The 19,877-nt window shown below is 43.7% G+C and overlaps 1 protein-coding gene across 8 annotated transcripts in view; it reads left to right on the forward strand.

The window, feature by feature from the left end:
• The window catches only part of DLC1 (DLC1 Rho GTPase activating protein), a 398,002-nt gene that overhangs the window by 351,072 nt on the left and 27,053 nt on the right, over positions 1–19,877 (forward strand). The window contains exon 1 of one of the 8 annotated variants that reach the window (XM_036839014.1): positions 3,601–4,006. The exons of 6 other annotated variants lie outside the window; for them this stretch is intronic. In XM_036839014.1, coding sequence (XP_036694909.1) covers positions 3,970–4,006 — 37 coding nt within the window. In that variant the 5' untranslated portion in view covers positions 3,601–3,969. Of the gene's footprint in view, positions 1–3,600; positions 4,007–4,145; positions 4,184–19,877 lie in introns of those variants that run through there. One more of the 8 variants, XM_036839017.1, reaches the window with a different exon arrangement.

The raw sequence follows: 19,877 nt of genomic DNA on the forward strand, positions 1-19,877 counted from the left end.
TGGAGGGGTTCTGGGTTCCTCACTTTTCACCATCCCACTGTGACTTGCTTCCCTCACCAGCATTACCTGCCTGAGTGCCTGTAGACACCTAAGTTTTATTCCTTTTTTTTTTAATGGAAAAAATGTGGAAAAAAATGCAAGAGGACAAATGCCCTTGGACAATATCAATGATATCTAATAGTAATCATTAAAATAGAGTAGGAACCAGAGAGTAGCCCACTTAGCCACTCAGCCTTCTGTCATGCAGCTTAGGAGTTCGCTCTGTGATTTTTGTGGCCTTGGTAATACAACACTTGAATGTGGAAACATCCGTGTAGATGACAGGGCACAGCTATCCTTGTGAATAGCTTTCTGAAACTGATGCTTCAACTGAGAAGAGCATGGCAGGAAGTGAACAGCAGCAGCGCAGGTCCTCACGTCAAATCTTTTTCTGTTGTTTTTTTTAACCTCCGTTGAGAGCAAATACTTCACAGCAGCAACAACAGTAGCAACAAAACTTGGTGTAATTTGTGACGGCTTTTTATTCTCATGTATTGAAGGGGTATCAGAAGACCATATATACTGCGGGCTGGGAAATGTGCTACATTAATCTCTGCCTCTTACAGTCCAGTGTTTCAATACCCAAATCTCATGTCATGCATCAGCTAACAAACCCAGTCTAATGGCATCTTCCAGTGACAGACAAATGAAACCATGGGTGATGAGTTGAAGGTTAAATGGAGAGGAAGGACTCTGCGCTGTCCTGGGGACCCTCTTTCATCTGGAAGGGACCACTGTTTGTTTAACTCTTAATGACTTTTCACTTCTTCCTTCCCCCAGTTTGTAAAGGCTCCTCAGATTCACAAAGGTTGAAGTCAAGGTCTTGTTTTGTTTTCATCTTCTCCTGGATGATTAGTTAAATACTAATTGCATGGCTTAGTTTGATGTGCGCACTTAGTAATATATAATAATAATGTCTAGCCTTGTCGAGTGCTTATTATGTGCTAAGCACTAATGTGCATGAGCTTTTTCAATCCTCATTAAAAACCTCATGAGACACGCACTGTTTAAACCTCTTTTTTCAAAGATGAAGAAACCGAAGTTTGGGAGGCTAAATAATATGTTCATCACACAGCTGGTAAGTGGCCTGTTCCAAAAGGCCTGCTTTCAACCATATTCTACAAGTGTAGCAGTTTTCAAAATGTAGCATGTCCATTTCTAACAGGAGTAAGAATTTAAAAAATAAAATTTGGGATTTGGCCCAGGTCACAGGCTGTGTCAATAAACCAAAGAATGGAAGAAAATGATGAGATTCAGGGGAGGTCAAATGCAGACCAATGCATCACCAAGGAAAATGTGCCGGGAATTATTATTACTAGGTGATGAGCAATCCATATCACACAAACCTCCAGAGAGAGGGAATGAAATGAGAGAAGATCCAGAGGAGACAACGTCAGTGATCAAGGAAAAGGGAATGAGGCTTGAACAAGAAGAGACAAAAAGATGAGCAGGTTTTATTCTGGAAAGATGAATACTTAGTGGCAGGTGGTACATCAAGATTGCACAGACTCCTAGAAACCCAATTCACTTAAAACACAACTTCACCCAGCTAATAATAAATATTAAGAATTTATTCTGAGAATTGATATGCTTTGGAGGAGATGCTTAGAATATCTATAACTTTGAGGTTTGGATTGTTAATAAATAAGGGAAGTTAGTGTATAAGAGAAGTTTAGGTGGTATACTCCTATTTCCTAAATTCGAAGTACGCACTGCAGCCTTAATGAAGATTTCAAAATGCAAATCTGATCCTGGGATGCCTTCTTCCTTTACAGTGGCTTCTCACTGTTTATTGCTGTTAAGGATTTTTAAAACTCCTCAACACAGTCATGCAGGGAATTGAAAGTTCTTGCCTTTACTTTTCCAGTATCCCCTGAATTACATTCTCCCTTGCTGGCAACTGTGGGTGTTTCGACAGTTCCTACAGCTCCCAAATTTCAGAGGGAAGCTCCCTCTTCTTGTCTTCCTGGGCCAGGTCAGGTCCCCACTTCCTGGGGCCCTAACAGCACCTCTTTTTCATAAGCCCCTGTTGCTTCCTCTGCAAATTAAACTCTGAGCAGGCAGAGGTGGGCCTGCCCTTGCTTATTTTGGTGTCCCCAGCAGTTCTAAGTAGGTAAAAGCCCTGGAAATACCTGTTAAGTAAAGGAGCCCCTCGCCCTCCAGAGATGCCACTCTTCAGAGCCCAATTCTGGTTTGCGTAAATTAGGAAGTCAGTGGTGAAATGAGTGTTTTTATTTTGTTTTTGAAAAAATGGGGTGAAAAAGAGTCTTGTGTATGTCAACTAAGACACAGCTATGAAATCAATACATTTTAAACTATAATCAAGAGACTAAATTCTCCCATTTGTATTTAACCCCACTTAAAAACAGACTCTGCTCCAAGCTTCCATATCCCCTCCCCTTTATATATCTCCATCTAAGACACTATATATATTTCACTTATTTATTTTGTTTATTGTGCATCTTCCCCACTAGGAAGTAAACTCCAGAAGGGAAGGGATGTTTATATTTTTTGCTCCCTGCTATATCTCCGGAGCCTAGAACAGTGTTTGGCACATGGTAAATAAATGCTCTAGATATATTTGTTGAATGAATGAGTTTAGGTTAGTAGTTTTCTTTGCGCAGCGGTAATAGGCAGAAAGCATCAATTAGCCCCAAAGGAAATTTTCATGCAATCCTGGTCTGAGTTTTTAAAAATCTTACAAAGATTATAGTCAGTTGTGATCTTTCAAAATGAGGCTTCCTTTTATATCAGGGGTCCTCAAATTACAGTGCACCAGAATCACCTGAGGGCTTGTAAAAAATGCAGATTCTCAACATCAGAGATTCTAATTCTGCAGTCTAGAGTCCACTCTACCAGTTCCAGGAGCTGCACTGGGTTGTGGCCCAAGGGCCTTGGTTTGGCAAACACTGGTTCTGACTGCACACTGCAGAGTCAGCACGTGCTGAGTATAAATTGTCCCTCTCTACCACAGTGTCAGTTATTTACATTTGCTCTGTACCCCTGTGCACCTTAGCAATGAATGATGAATGTCGCAGGGACAGGTACTCTTCTCCCCATTTTACACATGACGAAACACTGATTCACCCCTACCTCCCCACTTCACCTCCGTTCCCAGGAATTTATGCGGTTCCCATCAGGATGAAAGGCAGAATAACAGAGGTTAAAAAAAAAAAAAAAAAAGTGTGCAAAGCTACCAAGAAAAAGATGAGGGGGAAAGTGCGCGGTGTCCCAGCGTGGAGCCCAGACCTCCCCAGCAAGTAAACGCCTCCTGGGTCCAGCCTTTGTCTTTGGCCCCAAGGCCAATAGTTGGAGAATTTTAGGGGCTTCCCCCTGCAGACTTGCAGGCCGGAGGAAAGCATTCCAGCCCCTGGCGGAGGAGGAGCGGGGCGGGGCGGAGCTAGGAGGGGCGGGGCCAGGGGACTGCCTGAGGCGGTGGCGGGCAAGCGGGGCCGCGGGGAGGAGGGGAGGGGAGGTGTCTGAGCTCGAGGTGGGGCGGGGACGGGAGAGCGGGGTGGGGCCTGAAGCCTGCGAGAGGCCGCTGCTGGCTACCCTGGTAGCGGGGAGGAGGCGAGGCGCAGGGCCTGGTCCCTCCACTCAGGGGTGGGCGCTGCGGGAGGGCGCGGCCGGCTGGCTACGCGGGAGGCAGAGCTCTCCAGCGGCTCGTGCGAGGGCGCTTCGCTCTGGTCCTGGCCATGGCCGAACTCCCGGGAAGCCAGCGCTCCCGGGCTTCTCGCCCAGCTCCCTGAGCGCTCTCCCTTTTCGATCTCGGGCAGACACCAAGTTCTTTCCGGAGTGGCGAGTAAGGATGCGCTGAGGACCGCTGGGTCGCGCGTCTCGGGTGCCGCCGTGGGTCCGGGCGCCGGAGCCGAGCTGCGTGGGGCTGCCTCGATTTCCCCACTGCGCGCCCGCCGTCCCCCGCCGCACTTGATGTGCAGAGAGAAGCCGGACACCATGATCCTAACACGTAAGCTAGACTTGTGCCTTGCCGTCAAGCCGGCCGCAAGAGCCAGCTGCGGAGGGGACCCGCCGCGGAGGAAATGTCACCCTGCCTTGTCAAGTCGGTGCCTGACGTTCTGTGCTTTTGCAGCGCTTTCCGAGGAGTCTCGGAACCGAGTCGCTCGAGTTTCTTGGAGTGGAGGAGGTGGAGTGTGGGGAAAACAAGGGTCGTAGTTCGGAGAGGGAGGTCTTAATCTCGGGTAATGACCCCTGGGGGCCGCGGGCCGGCGCGCCCGGTGGGCTCCGGGAAGGGCTGCGGGCTGGAAGGCGACCGTGACTGATGAAGTGAAACCCACAATAACTTCCCGCCCGGGCTTGGGGAGCAGGCCGGGCTGGGGGCGAAGGGCCGGTCCGGGGTCGCAGGACCCGTTGGCTTTCTGCCCAGCCGCGCTGGCGGCCCTTCTATTCTTATTCTAAATCGCAGGCGGCGGCCTCTGGCTCTGAGGGTCGCGGCGCGACCTTGTTTCTACTCTCCTCCCTTCGAGGACCATTCCGGGCTCGGTACTTGCTGTCCTTCACCATACAAGTCCAAAATCAGCGTTGACTCCCTTGAGAATCTTATTTAGGGATATTTAGACCGTAGTGACCCTTGGAAAGTTTTTTTTTTTAAACTACTTTAAAGTAAATTCACCAAAAAATTGTTTTAATTTCCAGCCGTCTTTGTTCAAGTATTTTAGACGCTGGAAAATAACTCAGGCTTAGCCAGGAAAGTCTCGCTTTGGTGGCTGCCGGCCCCACCAGAGAGTGTTGGAGGTGTTTAGCCAGTCCAACATGTGGGGCGCCTGCTGGAAGGCTATGCCTTCACGTGCTGGGGCGTCGGATTGGGTTTCCTAAAATGCCCCATGGAGACGCCCACGCCCTTGGCTCGGGAGGAGGCGCCCGCGCGCCGAGAGTCCCGGGGCCGGCGAAAGGAAGGAAGCGCACCGCTCGATCCGGCTTTTTCCGTAGCGAGGCGACGGCCTTTTGGACCCCTGCCCCCCTCTGTGTCCCTGTCCCCACCTCCAACGTCGCGGGCCGAGCCTTTGATCCTTCGGGAGGAGTTACACCTCTGGCCACGGCAAACCGACGCCACCACGTGTAACTTACCGTCTCCGCGCTACTTCCCAGCGCACAGCCCCTGTCTCTAGGGGAGTCAGAGCGAGCCCGGAGTGAGGCCGGCGGGGTGGGAATCCTGGGTCTGCAGCCTGCTTGCTGGGCGAATCTGGGAATTGACAGGACCTCTCTGTACCTCCTTCATCTGCAACATGGGGGTAATAACTGTGTTTACTGCGTGGGGAGGTGCTGAGGATCAAACGAGCTAATACAAGGGCTTAGCCCAGTGTCTGGGACTGATGTTCAGTACCCAATTTATGCTAATTAGTGTAGAAGTAAACCCTTGCATATAGTCATTAGTCTGTACTGTGGAGAAGAAAACCTTTCTTCATGCTTGCGTTGACTGAGTCATTTTACACTCAACCTGGTTAGCAAATGGGTACATTCTTAGGATTCAGAAGCTGCCTCAGTGATTGCCGGTGAGATGGAGGAATGCAGTCCAGGCAGAGCCATCCGTTATGCAAAGATGCGTGAGGGCGAAATATATGACGCACTTGGATGGAAAAAAATCACAGCTATGGAGAAGGCAGAATACTGAGTCTCAAATTACATTTTTTTTTTTTTTTGCAAAACTCTGTTTGCTGAAGGGATGAGGGAAAATAATAGCCCAGCAGAACTCTGGATGTAAATCTATCAGCAGCTCCAAGAGGTTGACTAATTCAGCATCCATCTGGACTGCAGGCTGGTCCTCCGCAGAGATAATTTGCCGAGCATAAGTGTGGAATTAATGGAGGCACCCAGTGCCATCTTGGCTTGCAGACTGCAGCAGATGGTCCGAGGGGTGCCCCATAAGTCAACAGCCCCCCTAATAGAACTAAAGTCCTGGGAAATGAGTGTCAAATAGTTAGCAGATGTGCGTTCAGACGTTATTTGGAGACGTTTTCTGAGAAGATGTTGGCGATTGCGTGTATTAATTTTTATTGTGGCCTGCCAGATTTACAGCGTGGTCCAATCCTAGGTGCATATTTTTTTCATTAGCACTACTGTTCAGAGTTTAAAATGAAACACAGCAGACTTTCTCTCCCAGCTGTTTCTAAAAGTTTGCTTTTGACAAAAACAGATTTTATTTTATTTCAAGCCACCTTACACCAGGAGGCCGCAACCCCGGGCCCGCGGACCCATACCGGTCCGTGGCCTGTTAGGAACCTGGCCGCACAGCAGGAGGTGAGTGGCTGGGGAGTGAGCGAAGCTTCATCTGCTGCCGCCCGTCGCTCCGCATCACTCGCATTACTGCCGGAACCATCCCCCCACCCCGGTCTGAGGAAAAATTGCCTTCCACGAAACCGGTCCCTGGTGCCAAAAAGGTTGGGGACCGCTGCCTTACACCAAACTTACTGGAAGCTCAAGAAAGGGGGCTGACTTGGTTTCCCTACTCCGCAGATTGAGATTAAGTAGCTTCCAACTTGATCTTTCCCTAGAGTGGATGAGAAACGTCATTTCAGTGACTTACTTATGTCTTAACTTCCTAATTGTGGATCTTATGAGAAACACCATTTACCTCCTTAAAGAATGAAAATGTTAAACTGTTAAGAAATTAACTATGGCTAAGTGAAGGCGGTGTTCCAAGTTTTAATACACTGGACTAATCAAAGGATTTTCCTATAGTTCTGGAGCAAAGGTTCTGAGAGACCGGATGCCCCTTTAAAACTAAAGCCTTTTTTTCTTTATTTTGTCATTGTTCTATATTGTAGTTCAAAAACCAAAGACCAAGCAAAGTTTAAGGGCGTTTTTACATTAAAGGGGGATGTTTGGTTGCTTCTGGAAAATATACCAGATTAATAGAAAAGCATGTTATGATTAAACAATTTATCACTGTGAAGTGGGTGAAAAATGTAGATGGTACTTAAACTCTTCCTTGTAAAACTAGTGTGGGGCTTTAAAGAAGGTATGGGAGGCCCCAGTGAGATGCCTTGCAATCAGAAGCTTGGTGGGATTCCAAGAGGTGGTTTTAAATACAAAAATAAGTACTTGGGTTTCCCTTGGTGTCCCCATGGAGATTTTAAGCCATGATGCAACGTTCAAATGAGAGTGGTATTTTTATGACTTAGGTGGGTAAATATGCAATTTGAAAATATTCAGGGGAGGGTGATTTGGTTCAGAAGAGTGGGGGCATCCAAAGTACAGTGGGTGAAGTGAATTGTACTTTTCTGAAGAGAGCCTTGTGCTAGACAGGATGGTCCAGTATTGTAAACACGCGTTTCTCATGCTTAGCTCTCCTTCCTAGCAACAGGAAGACGGAAATGAGGCCATGCAAAAAAAAAAAAAAAAAAAAAAAGACCCTGAAGGTTCCAGACAATACTTGACCCACCCTAGCATTCACCCTGTACAACCAGAGGACTTGCAAAAGTAAAAATAACTTCAGATGTTTCCCCTTCCTCCCTGGACATTGCCAAATCGCTGAAGACCGAATTCTCGGTGCTTTAGAACATTATAGCACAAGCTGGCCCATGGTGCAACTGGCAGGGAGGCTCACGTCATGCCAAGCCTGTTGAAATTATAAAGCAGACCTGGGGAGAAGGGTGATTTTCATTTTTAAAGTTGGCTTAGTCTAATGCTTAGAATTATATGAGGTGGAATCCAGTGGAGGAGAGAGAATTTAATTTCTAAACTTAGTCATTTCTCTGAGTTTCTCTGACTGCTCATTTTAGCTGGGTTTACCTCTAAGATACTTACTTTGGCATTGTGGGGCTACAACACAAAGGAGTAATCTATACAGCATTCAAGACATCAAAAATTGTCCTCGTTGCTGGTGGTCAGGGAGAACTTATACTCAACCATAAAGTGTAAATATCCAACACTGTGTCCTAAAAAGCACAGTCCCAAGTGCCTCTTTTCCATGGCTGTGAAATTAGGAGGAAAATGCTTTTCTGCAGTGGATTTTCACAACTGTCTGTGTATCTGATTGTGTGGCCATTGTGTAGGGAGGAGTTCCGGGACTTGAGGGTAATTCTTACTCTTTTAAGAAGGACAGTGCTGTAGGGTTAAAATACGTTTTATAGGAATGGATGGCTGGAGTGAGTACAATCAGTGGTGTTTTCTTGTCACCTCAAATTAGTCAGAAATCTAATTAATGTAAAAGGGGTAAGATTCCCAGCTGAGAAAGGCTCTTCCTGTCTGTTTGCACTTTTCCTTGTGGGAGCCTGTGTTGTTGTTAAGGATTATCATGATCAGTGATAAGTAGGGTGTAGTCCTGCTGGGGCTTCTTTAATTAGGTCTACTGTGTCTTAACATTTTTTTCACTAGCTATTCCCTTCTTGCCATCATAATTAACAATGGGTAGGAAGAAAGTCTTGAGTTTTTAGCCCATATATATATAGATAGATATACACACACACACATATATATATATATATATATTTTATAGTCTCATAAACAATAGTCATCCTTCTCTAGTGTGGATACTCCTTTTTAATTTTTATTAAAAATCCACAGACTTTTGACAGAATAGTAATAACATTATAGAAGCTAAAATTCATTGTGAAGTTTGCTTTCATTGTCACATGTAATCTTCACGGCAACCTCACAAAGTAGATATAATTATTCCCATTTTACAGATGAGGAATCTGAGGCTCAGGGGAGTTAAATACCTTTCCTGAGATCACCTACTGTACATGATAGCTAGGATTTCATCCAGGTGTGTGTGGTTGTAGATTCCAGTTATGGACATATATTTGGCAGGAGTTGATTCAATTGAGGAAACAATATTTGGTGTCCAAATAGAGCCTTGCAATTACTTTGCAGTTTCCTAGGGGGCTTGTGCTGGTAGGTAGAGAGCTGTAACGTTAGGGTCCCAGGTTGACAAGTGAGTGGTTTCTGCGTCCTGTCTCAGGGGCCTCATGAATGGAGAACTCGAGCCTCTGTCTTTAATATTTGGGGAAGGGGGTTGGGATACCATTTTCTAGTCCCTATTGACTGTACTGAACAGTGCTTTCTGCAGTGAAAGTATTCCAAAATAATATTTCTAAGGGAAAGTTTTCTCCCAGATGTCACTGAAAACATTTTGAATGGCATCTTGAAAAGGCCTACCTACCAGGAAATAATGTTCTTGGGCACCAGAAGGTAAAATATTATTCCTCACTAACGTCAAGCCGACACACAATGGGAATCATTCTCTCTGATCCTTCATCCTTGTTTTTTAAAATGCTGCTACTAGAGTGAGTTTCATAGCGGAAAGTAAGCTCCTTTTCTGTCCACACACACCTCAACCTGATGGCCTTCTCACGCCTTACCCCCTCCCACCCCCACGAGAAAAATCAAAGGCGAACTGAAGGCTGAGGTCAGTGCATGGAGTCCTCAGATGCCTTTGACACCTCCCATCCACATTTTGTTCTCTTCCCTGCCCCACCTCTGAGTGTCCTGTGGAGAGGGCTAGAGGCTGCTTCCTGCAGCTCGACAGAAAGGCGCCTTCCTCCTCCTTGCAGGAGTCTCTAGAGGATGTCTGAGGGACAAAAGTTTTCCACACCCTGAGTTTGTAGCATTTCCCAGGCTGCAGCACTTAGGAAGCCAGAGAGGAAGGGACCTGGGAGGTGCAGTCCAGCCTTGCTATGCCCGTTGTCGCACTCAGGTGACGAAGTAGATAGAAGATGCAGAAATTCTGAAATCATCTTTACCTGCCCTCCTGAGTTTGGAGAAATCATCAACTCATAAAAGGACATCTCCTCACAACTCCCTTTTTCAAACTGTGTGGCACCAAAAAGGGATCTTGTATTGTGCTTATGCATTTGTAAAAGTCATTCCATGTGAAATTCCAGAACTTTGCAATGGCAGCCTGGAAAAACATTGCCTCTTCCCTACTGGGGGCAGCTGAGTTGCCTGGAAGTTCAATGACTAGTCCAAGGTCATATGTGAGTTGAATGGAACTTCAGACCCCTTCCTGCCCCCCTGTGTAAACAAAACGGGGAAACAACAAAATAAGGATCTTAATGTGTTTATAGGAAAAATGTATGTTATAAAACCAGTAATGTTCTTAAACTAAACAGATGGACCTGAGTCACATTTTGACCAGTAGATTTTGTGTGCTTGGGGGGCTGGGTGTCATGAGCGATTTTGATGAAAATAATTCTTTAGCTCACCTAGAAAACAGTAATACTTATTTTTCTTACACCTTTCGCACAAAACTGAGAAAGTCACATTGAACACAGGCATAGCTTGGAGGTATTGCAGGTTCGGTTCCAGACCACAGGAATAAAGCAAGTCACATGAATTTTTTGGTTTCCCAGTGCGTATAAAAGTGATGTTTATGTTATACTGTAGTCTATTAAGTGTGCAATAGCATTATGTCTAAAAAACAATATACATACCTTAATTGTTTTATATGCTGTTGGAAAAGTGGCCCCAGTAATAGACTTGATCAACACAGGGTTGCCACAAACCTTCCATTTTGTAAAAACTGCAGTATCTACAAAGTACAGTAAAATATGGTCTGCCTGTCGTATTTCCTGTTTGAGGTTAGACATAGGAGTGGCTAAAATCTGCTTGTATTAACCAGTATCTGCCATGTTTTTATCTTCATTGGTCTTTGATAAGGCAACTTGATGTTTCATTCAATTCTAGATCTTTTTTCTCTGTCAGGATGCACTGAAATATGAGTGAACAGTTTCTTTAGAATCTCTCACTATTCTCTTTATTTCTAACTTAAGGTTTTTGTAACACTACAATTTGCACAGTATTTTATCTCTCCTGTGCTATAACGCTGTAGAACTTAGGGAAAAAGCCAAAGATTGGGGAGGGGTTGTTTAGTAGAATAAGCTTTGCTAACATATGTAAAAGAAAGACTTGATGAGCCTGTCAGTCTTTAATGGTGAAGATAGGGAGGTAGGTGTTATTTTAGGTTTGTGACCAGGTATTTTTGCCTTGAAAAATAAGTTTAAAAGGAAGTGGATTATATAATCCTAAACCATGTACTTCACTTAATGAAAAAAATGAGGCTCAGAAAAATAAGGCCCTTAAAGTTGGTTTAAGATGGTTTCCTTTCTTGAAATTAATTTTCTTAATCTACCCAATTATCATCTTTAAAGGACTTAGTATTTAAAGAGCTATTTCAAATCATTTCTCTTAGTAATGCATGGTTTGAAATGCATAAATATTTGATGCAGAATACTAGAAGTGTGTGTGTGTGTGTGTGTGTGTGTGTGTGTAAATGGAAGTTTTTTTTGCCCCACCCCAGATTGAAATGAAGTAGAAAGATGTGATGATGCAGTATCCATTTCCTTAATAGTTTATTTTCATTTCAGTTTGACTATTTTGTGCTGGGTCGTAAGTGCCAATTTTTGATTCATTGGGAGATGTTTTCTGTTCCTGGAAATAACTAGATCAACTCAAGTCTGGAGTGCCTGAAGGCTCCTGGTCATGCCTGGGCTTAAATGAATACAGAGCTGTTTGCCTTTGCAAGGGAAGGGCATATATTTTTTGATATGAGCTACTTGCTTTTTCCCGGTTTGTGTGTTAAAAACTGTGTTTTGCAAACACTTGACCTAAATGATCCCCAAAGGGGATTTCAATTCATTTAACTCTGCATTGCTAGAGTGTGGCCTCCTGTGCAGAATCTCAGGTGTAGGTTTGCCTTGTGTGTCCCAAGGTTTCCGTTTTTCGAAGCAGAGCCATTTATTAAGTTGTCATCACATCATTGGGGGAAATAGGTCCTTTTTTCCCCCTTTATGTTATTTCTAGGAATGTTCTTCACTAGAAAGCAACATATCTGCCTCCAAATCTCAAGCAGGAGGGGGGAAAAAAACTTAAAAAGAGAACTCCCTCAAAACTCCCAGTTCTTACTTGTACTGGAAAACAATCTAGTGATTTAAAAGTGAGGGTGATCTTTGTAGGCAAGACTGCAGTGTGCAGGAAGTTCTCTAACCGGGAGTGAGGCCTGGGTGGCTCTGGACCTTAAGCTAATTACCTAAACTTTGGACCAGCTTCCTCATTTGTAAAGAGAAAACATGAAAAGTTCCAATATGCTTTCCACCCCCCAATTCACTGGTTAGGTAGATGCCAGGATGGTGCTGTTAACTGAAACACAAATGTACAGGATCAATAAACAAAGTAAAACTCAAAGTTTTCTATGGGTTGAAGTGTTTTCTTCCTATAAAGACTAATTTTAGTTTGAGGGTTGTAGATATACATATGCAAAAACACCTAGGGTTTTGAGTTCTCTGTAATATGAACATCGGCTTCGTAGGACAAATAAAGAAATTGATCTATTAAGAAGCAAATTAGATACTTCAGCAATAAACCAGTAAATTTACAAAATTGGAGAACTCAAAGTAGTTACTATTGATCTAATTTAAGGAAGAAGGATGTCTCCATGTAATTGATGATAAATCTGGAAAATTAACAGAAATGGAACCTAGTCTAAAGGTTGTCTTAGAGAGCAAGGGAAATGGGCATAAAGGAATTCTTAGAGTCAGAAACTCAGGGAATTTACAAAGCCTATAGCAATCCCACATTTTACAGATGAGGAAACCGGTCCAGAGAGATTATTTTCTTAAGGCTGCTTAACTAAGCAATGGATTCTTTCCTGGACCTATTTTCCTGAGCTGTTACAGGTCATACTTTGCCCCCTTTCTGTGATGGATTATTAGAAGGAACTTGGGAAACTCAGATGCAAAACTCTTTTACATCTGAGGAAATAGTGTTGGTTGCTCACTGGGGAACCAGGCTAAGGAGATGCTTATATCTGCTCTGTGGCATAACCCACCTTCCACTGCATGCCTCCCCTTCCTTTGTTCTCTGTTACAGTAAATTGAGACTACGTACCATTCCTTCACACACACCTGTGCTTTGCCAGCTCTCCGCTTAGCTTATTCTCTTTTATTCCAAATCCCCTCTCCCGCAATCCAATCTTATATAAAAGATCATAACACCTCCTTAAATAAAGGCTGAGCATTAAAATGAGTGCCCAAGCAGCCCCCTCCCTCTCTCCCCCTCCCACCTCTGAATTCATACGTGTCTTTCCTTTGTCACATCACAATCTCCTCTGTACTATACAGAAATGTTTTAGTTTACTATTTTCTTTTTTTTCTCCTCTCCTTTCTTCCTTCCCTCCCTCCCTCCCTCCCTCCCTTCCTTCCTTCCTTCCTTCCTTCCTTGCTTCCTTTCTCTTTAAGAAAAAGCTGTGTGAGAATAGTGTATTTCAAATGGGTTGCTTTGGGAGGTAACAAATAGTATTTTTTAAAATAGAGTGGAAAAATGTAAGACTGCATTACTTATTGTAAGTGTTATTTGGGGAAACTTGTTTCAGTTTTATATATGCTTATATACACACGTGTGTGTACATGAATGGGTGCATATGTACACATATGCATATATGTGTGTGCCAGGTTACAATGTAAAACGTGTTTCTTATGGTGGATCCTGGTCTGAAAAATTAAGACCACTTCACTAGAAGAAAATCACATTGCAGTTTATTTATTTATGTAATACTTATTTGTCGAGTAACTACTATGTGCGCTACACTGTTGGCAGTGCTTGGGGTATATCAAAGAGTAAAACAGGCAAAGAAACTGGCCTCTTGCAAGTTTGCAGAGGGGTGAGACAAAATAAATGCAATAAATGTTTTGGAAGAAGAAAAAATAAAGCAGGAAAGGGGGCATGGGGTGTGTGAGATCAGTAAGGCTGGATCAGTTAGCCCGAGGTAGATGGGGTGACAGAAGGGGTAGAGGAAGGAGCTGGGACGGTCGGCCATCGTTAGACCTCTGGCTCTCACCTGTGAAGTGGGGATTCTTTGGTGCTGCCCAGACAGGGTCCCTTGGGACTTAAATACAGGGATCTCAGAAGAGCCCTTAGGAAACCAGTTCATTCCTAAGTAGAGGATCATCTGACATCATGCTCTCAGCTGTGAATTACCTTTCCCTTTGGCTTCCAGCTTCGGGGCAGGAACCTGTGCCTTTGATTGTCCCTGAGCACAGCTGGCAGCACAGACAGTGGATGTTCAATAAATAAATATTGAGTTAAGGGGGGAAATGAAGGGTGATTGGCTTCACGTAAATGTGTGGCTGTACTAGAATATATCTAAAGGTGGATTGGGGTCAGCTCCTGTGAGGCCAAATGGCCTAGAAACTGAATTAGTATTGACCAGTCTTCCAAAAGCTTCCTAACTGGTTTCTTTCAGAATAGGCACAGCAAATGTTTAGAATTTTTTTAGGCTTCTGAGGGTAGGAATGTTGCTAGTGGCTAGTCATAATCTTTGCTGTGATTAGATAACAGAAGAGTTTAATAAATATTAATATATACGTCGTGCTATCTGACTTAGCCCAACCAGGAATTCACTTTACATAGGTAACTCCCGATAACCAGTCTTTGACAGTGTATGCGTTGAACATTTATTTTTATTAATTGCAAAGAGACAGGGGTTTAAGTTGTAGTTTTTTTAGTCTGTCTTTGAAGAAAGGGAAATTTTAATGGATTGTTTTCCTTCAAACAAATGTATGTGTGCTTCCAATGTGGAAAAAGTAGTCTTTCAGGATATACAAATGAATTAAGAAGCTTCTGGTATTTGCACCTCACCGTACCTAGGAAGGTGGGGGAGAGGGGTTGATGGGGTGCAGAGGGGGAATTTGTTTGCGGCAGGAGAGAGAAGAGATGAAGAACTTGAAGTGTTAAGAGAGCATATGCATCCTGCGAACCCCAAGGAATTCAGGAAGACGGGAGCAGAGCTTGCATTTGGAGACCTTCCAGGAGCGGAATGGCTGGGCAGAGGTGGAGTTAAGACGGCTGTGGGTCTGCTGAGGAGTCGGAACTGTATTGTATGTGAAAGGCAGTGGAGAGTCACGGAAGAATTCTAAGCAGAGGAGTGACATGATGAATTATGTATTTCATACAAATCAATCCAGGGCTCAGGAACCCTTTGGACTAGGATAAATTTCTTGGGGGCAGGGAGGAGCAAGGGTTATCAGAGAGTTCAGTTGGAAGGCTGTTAGGATAATTGGGGAAGAAAGAGTCTGGGATGAAGGCATGCAAAGAAATGTTGTCTGGTTCAGTGGTTCCCAATCCTGGCTACCTTTACTTAGGAGCTTTCTTAAAAAGATGCTGTTTGGGCCCTCCCTAGACGGAGAAAATCAGAATACCTGGGAGTGGATAGTGGTGGGGGGTTTTAGACAGTTCCCCAAGGTGATGCCTACTAGGATCCAAGGCTCAGAGCCACTGAGATCAAGTGTCTGAGGCTGTGGTTTGCTTCTCTGCCCTGTGAAACCCACCTGCCCTGGGAAGTTAGGCTGTTGGTGCCCAGCTGTATGGCAGTCCTGTAAAATTGGCCACCTTAACGGAGGCGAGAGAACTGATCATTTGAAGTAATTATTCCTTCCATTTGAAGGAATTTTTGTGACCAGGGCAGGAATCTTGGTGTAGATCAGAAAGCACTGCCTGCCTTCACACAGTTGACGTGCTTCTCCATGGCTGTAAGAACATCAACATTTCTATGGATCTTTGCCCGCAAGTCTGCCATAGTTGGGGGAATCCAAGGAATCTAGAAAATGTTTGAATTTTCTTACATTCCTCCAATTCCTTAGAATTTTATTTAAGAGGTAAGGTCCATGTAGCATTTGCCTTGAGCCCTGATTTCAGGAGCACATTGCAAAGAAGGCAGGAAGCAAGCATGAGTGTTCGCACTGTGAAGGTAGAGCAAAGGGAAGATGGAAGTAATCACATCCTGCTTCGACCCGATTACCATTGCTCAACCGGTAAGATCAGCGAGTTCAGTGGAATGATGACGGGGTTGGGGAATTTCTGTTTAACTTACTGTTGAGAGGTAAGGGGAAGATAGGGTCATCCCATCATGCCAGGAAGCATGCAAATATGGCCTAATGGTTCCCAAGCCTTACACCAAAAGTGTCCTGAACCTCATTCATCTAATAAAACTAATTATTAAAGGTGGTTCCAATAAAAATTTCCTGTTTCCTCCTTCACACATTTGTCTGTTGTTTGCTAAGAGAAAACCCAAGTCTAAAAGTGTCATTGTATTTCCACTGTATTTTCAGTTTCTGATGGCACTTCTGCCTGGTGGGGAATGTTTTTTAAAAATCGTCCTGATAGTTTTTCATTCGACCACTGAAGGAAAAGTCACACCCTGAGAACTGGTTAGAAGCCTCCAAAAACAGGCATGGGGAGTTAAAGTGACAGCAGTAATGCAACATTTACCTGGTTTTGTTTAATATTTTTTTTTAATTTTATTTATTTTATTTTTGGCTGCGTTGTGTTTTCGTTGCTGCATGCGGGCTTTTCTCTGGATGCGGCGAGCAGGGGCTACTCTTCATTGTGGTGCACAGGCTTCTCATTGTGGTGGCTTCTCTTGTTGCAGAGCACGGGCTCTAGCCGCGCGGGCTTCAGTAGTTGTGGCACACAGGCTCAGTAGTTGTGGCTCACGGGCTCTAGAGCGCAGGCTCAGTAGTTGTGGCGCACGGGCCTAGTTGCTCCGCGACATGTGGGATCTTCCCAGACCAGGGCTCGAACCAGTGTCTCCTGCATTGGTGGGCGGATTCTTAACCACTGCGCCACCAGGGAAGCCCTGTTTAATATTTTAAATGTTGTTCACTGTTACGTATTTTTTCAGGAAATTCCGGTGTTGCTCATTTCTGCACGTCTTAGCTCTCTTGTTCACTAGGACATTTGAATGGAAAGGAAGCTTGTTTTCGAGGAGAGCTGGTTGTTTCTCCACTTGTTTCTTCATCTGCATATCTTGGGGATGATATTCCCAACCCATGTGGGATGATATTCGCAACCCACGTGTTAGGATCAGTATGAGGAGTCAAGGAATTCATATGCCTTAAGTACTTAAACTGGGCCTTGTGCACAGTCAGTGCTCAGGAAAAGTTAGCCATTGACAGAATTGTCAGGAGGCATCTGGGAAGACTTCCTAGAGGAGGTGGCGCTTGGGCTAGGCCTTGAAGGATAATGAGGGGATAGGAGAGAATTTCCAGCCAGGGATGTGAGGGGAGATGAGGAAGGACCAAGTTTACTTTGGCTGGGGTATGGAGGGAGTACAGGGAGCTGAACGATTCGTTTGGATGCCACATGGAGAACCTTGAAAACCTAGGGAGATGTTTAGACTTGATTTTCTAAGCAGTGGAGCTCCAGGGAAGTTTTTGCAGGAGAGACGAGATCAAAACTGTAATGCAGGAAGTTTGATGAGACAGGGTTGGTGGCTGGAGTCTCAGAGAGGAGAGAATTGGAAACTTGGAGTTTCAGTTAGGATAAGAGTCAAAGTTGTGGCCTGGATCTAGGGAACTAGAAGGGGTAAATCCCTACCTGACCTGAATGTAGACATAGGTTCATTTCATGTTAAATAAAATGGAAATACTGATTTTTTAAAAATCAGTACTTAGATCGTTATCATTTTCACTTGGTAACTGGAAAGGGGTGGGAGTGAAGTCAGTAACTGTCTCATTTATTAAAAAATCAGTGACAGCTGTTTACAATTTTTACAATTTTCTAATTCTGATTTCTATAGAAACAGTGGGTTTAAATTCTCATTTATTATTATGCAGCCTAAGTTTTCATGAATGGACTTTGTTAAATGTAAACTAGATACAGGCTTGTCTGTTTCCCATGGTTTCATATCTAAAAGAAAGACATTCTCATCTATTTTAGGGAAAGGGAAAGGCAGGTAAAATTACTAATCTCTGTAGTTCTTGGAAGTGCTGCTTTTTAGCCATTGTAGACCTTTCATTAAATTATCTGCTGAAGAAGCAAACCTTGGCCTGTTCACATCATTTCTTTCTAACCAAGTGGCCCTAAGAAGAGTGGCTGTGTGAACACAGCTTTTTAGATCGATTTTGGTCATTTGGGGGCATTTCTTTTTGTAGTGGTGGAAAATGAATAAGGATGACAACACAGCAGTAGGCATTTATGTGTTCCTGAAGTCACGTGGGGCCTTAAGTGAGTAATATATGTGAAAACACTTTGTGATTTGTAAAGTATTATATAAATTTAAAGGTTTTTTAGAAAAATAATACATTGTATCTTTTGTGCCTCTTGGCATGAAGCCATTTTAATAAGAAATCAGGAACATTCTCTAAATAGGTGGTGATACTGGCTGGAGAATTGTGTCCAGTTAAGGCGTGTGTGTGTGTGTGTGTGTGTGTGTGCACACATGTGCATGTGCACTGATCTGTTGTCATATCTGAATATAGGCCAGAAAGGGTGGATGTTGAGAATTTCTGGCTACTCACCACTTATTAAGTAAAATATTTAGAAAGCAAATACATTTACTTTTTAGCAATCTATTGTTCGATGTCTAACAATGTGTTCAATGGAAATAAGCTCCAGATAGTCAGAAGAAGTGACATATTTAAAATATTTTTAAAAAACAAACCACTTGGGCTTCCCTGGTGGCGCAGTGGTTAAGAATCTGCCTGCCAATGCAGGGGACGCGGGTTCGAGCCCTGGTCCGGGAAGATCCCACATGCCGCGGAGCGACTAAGCCCGTGAGCCACAATTACTGAGCCTGCGCGTCTGGAGCCTGTGCTCCGCAACAAGAGAGGCCGCGACGGTGAGAGGCCCGCGCACCGCGATGAAGAGTGGCCCCCGCTCTCCGCAACTGGAGGAAGTCCCCGCACAGAAACGAAGACCCAACACAGCCAAAAATAAATATAAATAAATAAATAAATTTATAAAAAAAAAAAAAAAAAAACCACTTAGCTTTTTTTCTTTCCATATCTATCTTTGAGCGAGGGCCATGGCGATAGAGAAAAAAGTAGTTTCCACATCCTTTAAAATAAAATGTTGAGCTTTTGTATGTTTTTCCAGCAATATAGTTCTCTGGAAAATGTTTATTTTATGATTTTATTTAAAGCTTCATTAATTCCTTTCTGAAACAAGGTATGGTTATAAATACATGAAAAAATGTTAACGCAGGTAATTCACATTGGACAATTCTATGATTTAGTACAAACATTGAGATTCTTACACATTGATGTCACTCTATCCTTCTTCCCCGAATTCAGTCCTGAATCTTGAGTTTTATGATGCTACTTTCATCGCCACACTGAAAAGATTCATGAAAGTAATAAACCTTGCCATGTCATTTATTGCTTCTCTGCTGCCATAATTGTTTTTGTTTGGGTATTAACTAACTCATCAGAAGATAGCAGCAGGCTTTTATCTTTGGCACGTTCGTTCAATAAGGACATTCCTACTTGCTTTAATGAATTTGAGTGTTCTTAATTCTCTTTTCTTTAAAGACTCAAGGAACTCATAATAGTTTAAAAAATGCTCTGAGGGCTTCCCTGGTGGCGCAGTGGTTGAGAATCTGCCTGCCAATGCAGAGGACACGGGTTCGAGCCCTGGTCTGGGAAGGTCCCACATGCCGTGGAGCAACTAGGCCCGTGAGCCACAATTACTGAGCCTGCGCGTCTGGAGCCTGTGCTCTGCAACAAGAGAGGCCGCGATAGTGAGAGGCCCGCGCACTGCGATGAAGAGTGGCCCCCACTTGCCACAACTAGAGAAAGCCCTCACACAGAAACGAAGACCCAACACAGCCACAAATAAATAAAATTAAAAAAAAAAAAAAAAAAAAAAAGAAAGAAGAACATTTCTTTAAAAAAAAAAAAATGCTCTGAAACTATAAAGTTACTAGACAAAAGTGATATATAAGTTACTAGACAAAAGTGATACATATATACTTCTCTATGATGGACTGTCCACCTCCTATCTGGCTCAGAGAAGAGATGCATAATGAAGATTTGAATCTGGAATAAATTAAGCAATGTTGAGACATTTATAAATGAGTGAATAGCCTTACATACCTTAAGTACTCT

Source organism: Balaenoptera musculus, chromosome 21 (assembly GCF_009873245.2).
Source record: "Balaenoptera musculus isolate JJ_BM4_2016_0621 chromosome 21, mBalMus1.pri.v3, whole genome shotgun sequence".
NCBI classification, from domain to species: domain Eukaryota; kingdom Metazoa; phylum Chordata; class Mammalia; order Artiodactyla; family Balaenopteridae; genus Balaenoptera; species Balaenoptera musculus.